Here is an 11547-nt window from a genome sequence, read left to right as displayed (position 1 = left end):
TTATGCGTAAGAGCTGCCAGTAGCATCCTTATGAGGTTGAGGTTTAGGAGGAAAAGCATCATGAGTCCCTTCAAGATCCTCTTTGGTCGCTTGCACAAGTGGCTCGGTGCCATCATAATTTTCATATGTTGTGACATTAGCTGAGGGGTTTGGAACTTCCAAGTCTCCAACCTTATTCTCCACTGGTACATGGCCAGTCTTCACTTGTTCTGCCTCTCTTGATTCAACTGTAGATCCGACATTCTCCTTGATGTCATTTTCTTGACTATCGGATTGACTTGTCACAAGTCGTGACGTTTTAGGCATAATTCTAAATATGTCATTGAGAACAAAACAGCCACCACCTTCTTGTGGTGCAAGGAAGAACGACTGCGTAAAGTTTGTGCAAACGCCATCAGGCGCGGTTAACGATCCAGTAACAACAATGAGCGTACCACCATTGTGAGATGAGACTGCATCTGCAGTGTCTATCTCCGTCAAGTATTTGCTGAAGTCCATAGATATTAATGATTTGTTGATCTCCTCTCGTTCAAGCACACAAGGGGTAGAATTAATTAAAAAGAACTAATCGAAGTATATAAAGGTGAGCAACGCTACTTGTACGTACAAAATCTACAAAGAGTTTACGCACTAGTTCAAGTTGATGTCTGTTAGCTAAAATCAAGGGAGTAGTTACCAGTCCATATAAAGTTTCTTCTGCGAATATTTTGATAGAAACATTGATACTCCAGTTTGTAGCAAGAAAACTAATTTTCATAGAGGAACTTACGGGCAGTGTTGTTACGTATTCCACGACTCCATCAGGACGTGGCCGGCCAATGGTGCTCCTGTCTAGATAAAATTTGTACGCCTGATCTGGCGTGTCATGTAGAACATGATAGTATTGATCAACAAATACGGCGCAAATCTATACAAGAAAAAAAGAAGTCAATCGAAGCTAACGTGGTGCATGTAACTGAGCCAGGCCTATGGGGTCTCTCGGCGCCTCTCGCGACCTCGGCGCCGGAGGCGACCGGCGTGTCGGAGGACGCTTCTGGGCGCTAATGGAGAGTGACGAGGAGGAGGATGCTGACGGTGGCCGGCATCTGGACGTCGGCTCGCCGGCGACGGCGTCCCCTACGCCTTCAGATCATATTTGCGAGGCGTTTCAGAGTGGATATTCGGAGGAGGTTGCGCGGCTGGTAGATGAGGTGACCCGCAGGATGATCCGGCGAGGATTGGACTGGAGAAGACGGAGAGGATCGAGATCGCTTGGCGCGTCGTGCACCGGAGGACGGCGGCAACGGCGATCCGGCCATGGCGTGGTCCTCTTCCAAAGGTACGTCTTCCGGCCCTCACGTTTGGGGATTACCTTGGTTCAGAATGGAAAGTGGTGCCCAATCGCCAGCGGGAAAAGAAACGGACGGCGGCGGCGGCCGGCCGGAAGCTGGCGGCGCCGGCGAAGCCATTCGGGATCGCCGCCGATCGGGAGGCGCGTTTGAATCGCCTGTTAGGCGCGGATGGGCCGCCTGTGGCTTCTGGGCCGACTTCGGCTGGGTATGAGGCCCAGTTCGAAGCGGCTGTGGGTCAAGTTGACTTGCGATCACTTGGGCCGACCAGGTCGTTTGGGCCGCGGAGTGTTGGGTATGAGGCCCAGCCGGACGTGGGTTCGCTCGATACGGAGGAACGGGGCGCATGCACGAGGCTGTCGTCTTCGGTCGTTCCAGCGCCGTGCCCTAGGGTTCTACATCGCCGCTCGCCGTCACTACGCAAGGCCGGACCTGGTCGGGCTCGTCGTATCCCCCCTCTCCGAGCAATGGGGGCTCTGGAGGCGCGCCCCCGGCTAGGCGGCCGCCTGCGCCCAGTGGGGCGGGTCGGGCCTCCGGCGTCGCGCCGCCGGGCCAAGGCAATGGCAGGGGAGCGCTGCCGCCAGGCCAAGGCAATGGTCGGGGCGCGCTGCCGCCTCCGGAGTCGGCTACTGGCCGTGGTGGTGTGCCGCTTCACAAATCAGCACTGGGTCGCGGGTCGGGAAGGCCGGATGCGGCGCGTGTTGCTATCGGGACGCCAGTGGGGAGGCCGCCGGCAGCGGCGGTGCCGTCGGGAGGACGTGGTGGACCGGGCTCCGGCCCTAGGCCAGTGGCTCCTGCTGTTCCGGCGGTCGTAGCTACGGGCAGGGGGGCCGCGCCGAGGGCTCCCGCGCCGTCGGGTTCGACACCTAGACCGGCTCCTCCTCCCCACGTCGTTGCTCGTCCGTCTCAGTCGTCGCAGACCAACGATACTGTTACTGCGCCCCGGGGTCAGTGGGGGGACGACGGGTACGATGCCTACGGCGCTGGCCAGCACCGTGGGTCTTCATCCTCGGGAGGTGGCCGTGGCTATGCATGGCAAAGTGATGGCTCGATTGAGAGGCCATTTTTGGGGCCTGCCAGGGGCTTCGTTGAGGGGTCTTCGGATCCGGGTCATCGGCAGCGAGGAGGTTACCGTGGCCATCGTGGTGGTCGGGGCGGGCGAGGAGGCCGATACCGTCCACGACCGCCGCCACCACCGGTTGTTGTCGAGCAGATGTCTGATAGCGGGGCGGCAGAGGAGCCTGTGTTGTCTGATCATGCTATGGAGGTAGTGACGGCTCTTGCTTCTGCTCCGGTTCCTGAGGTTATGTCTGATGTGTCTGCGGAGATGATGGACAGGGCTGACTCCGATCGAGCGTCCAAGTGGGCGCGTCGGAAAGAAAAGATGCTTTGTTATCGTTGCGGTGATAAGGGTCACTTCATTGCCGAGTGTGTGGCGCGGCTGTGTGATACATGTGGTAAACTGGCTCATGAATCGGGGGAGTGTCCGTTATTGCGCGATCAGGCACCGTCTCTCAAGATGTATGGAGTTTACTGTGCTGAGCTCACGTTTTTTCGAGTCTCCGACTGAGCCTGAGGTGCCTGCCGAGTCTCCGAGTCTGACCACGGGGATTGTCAAGGTCACCAGAGGGGAGGTGTCTGAGGCGCAGATTGTGCAGAGGCTTCGAGAGTTGGCTCCTGGGGAGTTCCAGTGGGACCTTGTCGGGCTTGCTGACAAGATGTTCAGGGTCGAGTGCCCGTCTGTGGAGGACTTGCAGCGATTGCTGAGTTTTGGGATGTGTAAGGTGCCGGGTACTGATGGTATCCTTGAGTTTCAGGAATGGAAGATTGTTGAGCCTCAGGGTGTACCGCTTACGCAAGCGTGGCTACGCTTTTCCGGGGCACCTTCCTCGCCGCTGCAGGATGCTCGGGTTGTGGCCAGTTTGGGCATTCTTTTGGGGAAACCTGAGCGTGTGGACATGGCTTTCACCAGGGCTCATGGAATTGCTCGGGTGTTGGTCAGTATACTGAATGTTGAGTATGTGCCGGAGGTGGTTAAGTGGGCTTACCGAGGCAGGATTTATAATCTGGTTATTGAGTTTGAGGACGAGAGCCTGCTGTCTGCACCGGATCACACGTCTGACGTTGATATGCATGAGGGTGACGGTAACGCGGGAGTTCAGGAGCCGCCGGCTGAGGACTCTGGACGACAGCTGTCCATGGGGCCGGGGTCTGAGACCGCGATGACCGGGGATGGAGCTACCCAGCCCTCCTCGGTGCCTTCGCAGTCGTTGAGATTTGGATCCTTTCAGCCTTTTTCTGCACCGCCGCGGTTGTGGAGCGACCGGGTGGAGTCCGAGGAGGCCTTTGAGCTCGCCTTGCCTGCGTTGGATTTTATGGATGCTCTGGACTCGGGATCTGGGGCTCTCGGGGCTTCACCACTTTTGGTCAGGGGGGCGGAGGAGGTGAGTCGGCCGGTGGCCACTCCCTCTTCTGGTCAGCGCATGGTTCCCCCTATGGAGATGCCGCAGTCTACCGGATCCCGTGTGCAGGGAGGAGTCATAGACCAGGCGGTCTCAGGTTCTTTTTGTGCTGAGGATGGGGATGCGGGGCAGGTGGCTCCCGTGTACTCTTCTACACTGGGTGGAGGTCTAGGTCAGGAGGACTCGGATACTTCTTCTCCCGTTGCGATCTCGTCTCGGCCGGTGTCGACTTCGCCGTCGGGAGTGGGCTCGGGGCAGGTGGCCTCGGTGCTTGCTCCTATGGTGGCGGCCTCCCCGGTGCAGGTTGGGGCGTCAGGACGGGAGGTCCTGGCCATGTCTCCACCACCATCGGTGATGCCCTCGTCTGGTGGGCCGTGCCAGGCGTCCCTTACTCCTACTGGCGCGACTGTGGGGAGGCCCAGGCAGGTCGCTCGGGCTGCGGGCTCGGGTGTGGCAGGAGGCCGTACCCCATCCGTGATCTCTCGGGAGGAGGTGATTGCGTTTGGCGGGATCCAGGACCCCATGTCTGAGGGGCGCCGGGTGAGTGCCCGCCTCCAGGCACATCCGGAGGTGGACAACATCCAGCAACGGTGCGCTATGAGGGCGGCCAAGCTTCGTGATGTTGAAGTCACTACTGGTATGTCGGTCAATATTTCCAATTCCATATTGCATTTTTCAAATGATGAGATTCTTGATAATGCAAATCAATTAGGAGTTTCTCTTGGTAGTAATGAACATGAAACTACTAATTCTATTAATGATCTCCTTGACCTAGAGGCTGAGCGGGCCTTAGAGATGATTCGCAATATTGCCGCTGTTAAACCCATGTGTGATTCGGAGGTTGATGCGCTTGGGGTCAGGGTGCTTGGTAATTTTTGTGAGGATTTGTTGCCTTCTAGTTCTGAGGCGGGGGTAGAGGATGTCTCTACTGAGATAGGCTTGGCAAGCCCCTCTGACACTGGGCATGAGGACCAGTAGCAGAGTCAAGTTATTCCAAAGAGTAAGTGGAAACGAAAGGTATACCCGGTGTCCGCAATGCGTAGGAGTGCTAGGTTGCGTTCGGCAAAAAAATTCTACGATGAATTATGAAAGGAATCTTTTGGAATAGCAGAGGTCTGAGAGACTTGGCTAAAAGAAGGTTTCTTGCTGAGGCGTCTGTCGAACATCGCTTAGATTTTATCGCTCTTTTGGAGACGGGGAGAGATAATTTTGCACCTCAGTTTCTAAATTCTTTGTCGGGAGGTATTGCTTTTGATTGGCACTGCTTGCCGCCGCGAGGGCGATCAGGTGGAATCTTACTCGGCGTTAGATGCGAGACGCTTGAGGTTCGCAGGTTATGGGAGACTTTGCAGTCAAGTTCCGGGTGCGGTCGAAGGAAGATGGGTTTAACTGGGCTCTGGTTGCGGTTTATGGGGCTGCGCAACCCGAGCTCAAGCCCGATTTCCTGGCTGATCTAGTTCGGATGTGTGGCTCCGAGCAGCTGCCGTACCTGGTGGGGGGTGACTTCAATATTATTAGGAGGCGGGAGGATAAGAACAATGATAACTTTGACGGCAGATGGTCGTTCATGTTTAATACTATCATTGAGAGTTTGAACCTGAGAGAAATTGAGCTCTCGGGCAGAAAATTTACCTGGGCGAATGCGCTGCCAAATCCGACGTATGAAAAGTTGGACCGTGTGTTGGCTAGTGTCGATTGGGAACAGAAGTTCCCTCTAGTAACAGTCCAGGCCTTATCCCGTGGTATTTCCGACCACACGCCGCTTTTTGTGGACTCTGGTCAGCCCTCCCACTTGGGGAATAAGAATGTATTCTCCTTTGAGATGGCTTGGTTTGAGCGTGAAGGTTTCTTTGATCTTGTGGCTAGAGAGTGGGCTAAGGATTCAAGAGGCAAGACTGCGCTCCAGCGATGGCAGAATAAGATTAGGCACTTGCGGAGTGTCCTGCGTGGATGGGCTAAGCATCTTAGCGGGATTTATAAGGTTGAAAAGGAAAGGCTCCTTTCCCTTATTCAGTCCCTAGATGTAAAAGCAGAAACCACGCTGCTGCCAGTAGCGGAGCTTCAAGCCAAGAGGGATGCGGAATTGAGGCTGAAGGAACTTCTTAGGGAAGAAGAGTTGAAGTGGGCGTTGCGGGCCAAGGTCCGGAGAGTAGTCCAGGGGGATGCGAATACTGAATTTTTTCATATGATTGCTAATGGTAAGCATCGAAAGAAGAGGATCTTTCAGCTTGAGCAAGATGAGGGTACAATTGTAGGACAGGAGAACCTAAAATTGTACATTACTGAATTCTATAAGCAGTTGTTTGGTCCTCCAGACAATAACTGTGTGTCTCTGGATGAGTCTAGGGTTGAGGATGTTCCTCAGCTCACAGTTGTGGAGAATGATGTTTTGACGGCTCCTTTTACCGAGAAAGAGGTATTTGATGCCGTCTCACAAATGGAAACCAACAAAGCGCCTGGCCCAGATGGATTTCCAGCGGAGTTTTATAAGAAATGCTGGTTTATTATTAAAGGAGATTTGTTGCCTTTGTTCCATGATCTGTTTGCTGGGCAGCTTCATCTTTTTCAGCTAAATTTTGGAACGATTACCCTTCTTCCTAAGAAAGCGGAGGCGGTGAGAATTGAGCAATTCAGGCCAATCTGTCTTCTTAATGTTAGCTTCAAAATTTTCACCAAGGTCGGGACCAATAGGCTCTCACAGATCGCGCATGCCGTTGTGCAGCCTACCCAAACGGCCTTCATGCCGGACAGGAACATTCTTGAGGGTGTTGTGGTCCTACATGAAACACTCCATGAAATCCACACGAAAAAGCTGGATGGGGTTGTTTTCAAAGTGGATTTCGAAAAAGCGTATGACAAAGTCAAATGGCCTTTCCTTCAACAGGCTTTACGCATGAAGGGTTTTGATGAGGCCTGGCGACGCCAGGTAGAATCCTTTACGCAAAAAGGCAGTGTTGGAATTAAAGTCAATGAGGATATAGGTCACTATTTCCAGACACACAAAGGCCTGAGACAAGGAGATCCAATGTCCCCTATATTGTTCAACATTGTAGTTGATATGTTGGCCCTTCTCATAGGTAGGGCAAAGGATGCCGGTCAGGTAGGTGGCTTGGTGCCTAACCTAGTTGATGGGGGTGTCTCTATTTTGCAATACGCTGATGATACAATCATTTTCATGGAGCATGACTTGGCAAAAGCGAGAAACATGAAGCTCGTGTTGTGTTTATTTGAACAATTGTCCAGTTTAAAGATTAACTTTCATAAAAGCGAGTTGTTCTGCTTTGGTCGAGCCAAGGAGGAACAAGAGGCTTATAGGCAATTGTTCGGTTGTGAATTAGGGGCTTTACCTTTTACTTACCTAGGTATACCCATTCATCATCGTAAGCTCACGAACAGAGAATGGAAATGTATCGAAGATCGTTTCGAAAAGAAACTTAGTTGTTGGAAGGGCAAACTTCTGTCTTATGGAGGCCGGTTGATTCTTATTAATTCGGTGCTCACAAGTTTGCCGATGTTCCTACTATCTTTCTTTGAGGTTCCAGTTGGGGTTAGGAAATGACTGGACTTTTATCGGTCAAGATTTTTTTGGCAGAGTGATGATTTAAAAAGAAAGTATAGACTCGCCAAGTGGGATATTATTTGTCGTCCCAAGGATCAGGGGGGTTGGGTATTGAGAATCTTGAGGTAAAGAACATATGCCTGCTTAGTAAGTGGCTATATAAGTTATCAGATGGGACTGATGCGACTTGGGCACAGATACTTCGTAACAAGTATTTGCAATCCAAAACATTGTCACAGGTGACAATGCGACCAACTGATTCGCCATTTTGGAAGGGGCTTATGAGAGTTAAGACAGCCTTCTTTAATAGAACAAAGTTTATAGTTGGCGATGGTAATGATACTCGCTTCTGGGAGGACACCTGGCTTGGTGAGACTCCGTTGGCGTTACAGTACCCAACTCTATATCGTATTGTGCATCGCCGTGATGCGCTTGTGGCAACGAGTATGCAAGCCACACCCCTTAATATTCAGTTTAGAAGGGTGCTTGTTGGTAATAGATGGGAAGCTTGGCTTCATCTGGTGCGTAGACTGATGGAGGTTCAGCTACAACATCAGCCCGATCAGTTGTGTTGGAAGCTTACTAGGTCTGGACATTTTACCGTTAAATCGATGTACATCGATGTTATTAACTCGAGTGTCATTCCTAACTCCAAACATGTTTGGAAAGTTAAAGTTCCTTTGAAAATCAAAGTGTTTATGTAGTTTGTACATAAACAGGTCATTTTAACAAAGGATAACTTGGTTAAGCGCAATTGGACAGGATCTACTAGGTGTAGTTTCTGTGATCGGGATGAAACCATTAAGCATCTATTCTTTGAGTGCCCGTTGGCAAAAGTTTTGTGGCGCTCCGTGCAAATTGCTTTTAACATTACTCCTCCGAGTTCGGTCGGGTCGTTATTTGGAACGTGGCTGGATGGGATAGAGTCCGGTATAGCTAGACATATTCGTGTAGGAGTTTGTGCGTTGTTATGGGCAATTTGGAACTGCAGACAGAATAACTACTATTCATTTTTTGCAGGTTGTATTCCGAGCTACGGCGTTGATCCGTATGTGGTCCCTACTCACTCCGACGGAGGTCAGAGAGCGTTTGGTTACTGGATCTGTCCGGTGGGAGATGGTAGCGCGGGATATATTCAACCAGTTTGGATGGCGGTCATGTAATAGGATTGGCAATTAGTTTCCATTCCTAATTTTCTGCCAGCCGGTTGTGGCTTTATGGCCTTTTTATTTTGTATCTTCCTGACGAGGTCTATGTGAGCTCGACGTAGTTTTCTTTTACGACTTTCTTAACATTGTGGAACCTATTTTATTTATCAAAGTGACCGTATGCATCCTCCTGATGCAGAGGCCGGGGTATCACCCCTTTAAAAAAAACTAGCTTTGTTAATGGAGATCGAGAGAAGTCTACCGCTTTAGGAGAAAGACGAGGACCTGCTTGCGTTGCCATTTGCTGAAAGGAAATAGTTATGGATTAATGGTGTAAACTGAAATAATATTACTGCGCTCCTTCCGATCCATATTACTTGTTGTACTAAGTCAGTGACAAGTAATATAGATAGGAGGGTGTAGATGAATACGGAAAGATAGAAGGAAGAGATATAAGCGACCAATCACACAGTAGGCAGACATGAAAGGTACCTCGAGGCTCGAGCACGGATGGAGCAGTCGGCGGCCGGCGCAGGCTAAAACCCTAGAACGAATAGGGGATTGTTTGCGAACAACACGGGAGAGGGCGCCGGCCCAATTATCGTTGAATCCACCGGGCCCAGCGAGGCGCACGGTCTGCCTCGTCTCCTCCGGCGAATCGATCGCGGCCGCGTCGCTTCCCACGACCAATCGAGTCGCCAACGGAAGTCTCCACCCTGCTCCGATTTCTAGGGTTTGAGCCTTCGCCGGTCGGTCATCTCCTCGCCTGGCTGCTCACGCTGAACCACTTCAAAACACCCGGTCTTCCTCCTTGCACAGCAGGGGTCCTAGGGGAGTGAGCTGCAGGAGGGAGAGGGATCCCACCTCCCAGGCGGCCTCTTCGGTGAGCTGCACAGGGGCTCCAGCAGCGCAGCAACCTTTCCACCTGCTCATCCCGAACAATCCCAAGGTGACCATCCATGCCTCCCACTATGACGATCCATCCTTCTCGACCTGCTGTGATCTACAAGCACACTGCCATAACCTTAGCGCTGCATTTTTAATACGTTTATGAAAACATGGAATACGCATTATGCAAGATGGATGATGTCCATATTAAGTTTTGGTTGAGTGGAGGTGGTGTTATTGCTTATGTTTTTGTCACATGTCTAGCATGCTATTTCGACGTTATAGCATCGCTATAGCGTATCTGGAAGGGCCACGTTATGTTTTAGCTATTTTGCGCGCTACGGCGCTATATGCACTATAGCATGCTATTTCAATGCTAAACGAAATAGCGTTGTAGCGTTTTAGCATGTACAACACAACAACCCATCAGGTAACGCCGCATCGCATGGGCCCAACTCTCTCCCTCTCTCCCCCCCGCCCCCCCCCCCCCCCCCCCCCCCCCCCTCTCAACACATACAGCCTAACCTAGCCCACTCGTCACCAATTTCCCGCGATCTCTTGACCAAGGGCAGCGGCGGCATTCGTGACTCCTGAGCGAAGTGCCGATGGTGGTTCATGAGCGGCAGGCGACAACAGCTTCTCTCTTCATCGCCTCCAACTCTAACAAGACAGCGCATGTGTAAACCACACCGCCGGTGCTGGCAAGTCAGCAATTGATGTTTCTCTGCTTAATTAGCAGTATTCCCTTGCCTTGCAAAGTAGTAGTGTACATGCCCTGAGCCTAACTCTCGTATGCTTCTTTGTCTAGTTAGGAGTGTTCCCTTTCCTTGCAAATTATGGAAGCCTTAATTTTTGTGACATAATTGACATTTTTATGCAAACGCTATTTTCAAATATAGCACGCTATAACTTGTATAGCATTTGGAGAAGGGCGGCACTAAATCTTGTAGCATGCTATTTTTTCATTGATTTTGTCTGTGTTGCTCACTATCTAAACTCATGGTCACCATCCACCTATTTTTTCCTCAAACATCACCTTGTTCTTGTCAGCGTTAGAATGGGCAATCATCGAATGAGTGCAACGATTGCAGAGAAGCATGTCCGTATTAAACCAACAACAAGATTAACAAATGACAAGGGGAGGCACAATGTTCAACTTAAAGATCTTCCAGAGGTATGTTCAAATTGCCAAGAAAATGTTCAGTTGATTTTCAGGGTAAACTAATAGGTTTCTTTCCTTTTTTTTCATTCAAGGATGTGATGTGCACCATTTTATCAAACTTACCTGCAAAAGAGGCTGTAAGGTCAAGTGTTTTGTCCAGTGAGTGGAGATCTATATGGACAACTTGCCCCAAACTGAGTTTCAATGGTAAGGATCATGTGCCTAGGCATGGAGGGAAACAACATGCACAGATGTTCATAGACCATATTAATGCAGTCTTGAAAAAGCACCACGGCAAGGTTGTTGACAATCTTGAGATCAAATTTGTATTTGAGAGCAAGCTAGTTTATCATCTCAACAGTTGGATAAGGTTTGCAATGTCCTCCCGGACTAAGAATCTATCTTTTGATTTGGCACCACTGCCTGAATTTTGGAAATATAGGAATCATTACAGGTTCCCATTTGAACTTTTAGACAAGGATAGTGTATCCTGTCTACGATGTCTTTAACTTCGCTTTGTATGTTTCAAACCACCCCCTTCCCGGTTCACAGGTTTCCCAAACCTAAGAAAGTTTGATCTCCATTTACTCAACACCACCAGACATGATCTCGAGAATATCTTGTGCAACTGCTGTAATCTTAAGTGGCTGAGCATAGTCAGGTGTGATCTGTACGAAGAACTGAAGGTGGTTCAGCGACCATTGTCCAACCTGCAGTACCTGAGAGTCAAATACTGCGGGTTCACCAAGATAGAGTTCCATGCTGCCAAGCTCTCCACCTTTGTGTATAAAGGGGGCTGCATACCTATTGCCCTCCATCATGCTCCGGAGATGGAAAATGAAGAATTTTGTTTTGTTCTTCTACCTTTACGCGTGGTACAGCTGTGGTTCTCAATGGGCTTCCACATGTTCAGAACCTCACTTTGAAAATTTCAGTTGAAGTGCTAGATGTATGTACGTTGTAAGAGCAAACTTCTAGTTTGTGCAATATGGTTTTATTT

The 11547-nt window shown here is 50.5% G+C and overlaps 1 protein-coding gene across 1 annotated transcript; it reads right to left on the bottom strand.

Annotated features, from left to right (window-relative positions):
- LOC123171376 (nuclear transport factor 2-like) lies at window positions 1–1085 on the bottom strand. The gene is made up of 3 exons (XM_044588904.1): window positions 1074–1085; window positions 770–907; window positions 1–522 (listed from the first exon to the last, which is right to left on the bottom strand). Exons 1-3 carry the CDS (start codon window positions 1083–1085, stop codon window positions 1–3), a joined length of 672 nt encoding a protein of 223 aa, XP_044444839.1.
- Between the last annotated feature and the right edge of the window lie 10462 nt (window positions 1086–11547).

The sequence above is a fragment of the Triticum aestivum genome, chromosome 7D (assembly GCF_018294505.1).
Source record: "Triticum aestivum cultivar Chinese Spring chromosome 7D, IWGSC CS RefSeq v2.1, whole genome shotgun sequence".
NCBI classification, from domain to species: domain Eukaryota; kingdom Viridiplantae; phylum Streptophyta; class Magnoliopsida; order Poales; family Poaceae; genus Triticum; species Triticum aestivum.
The sequence above is the reverse complement of the archived record's forward strand: the minus strand, read 5'-3'. Positions and strand labels throughout refer to the sequence as shown.

What these genes read in the sequence shown, in the direction of transcription:
- LOC123171376 (XM_044588904.1), bottom strand. An exon ending in AATACGTAACAACACTGCCC is followed by an intron (nt 523 to 769) that starts GTAAGTTCCTCT and finishes CTTGAACGAGAG; the next exon opens with GAGATCAACAAATCATTAAT.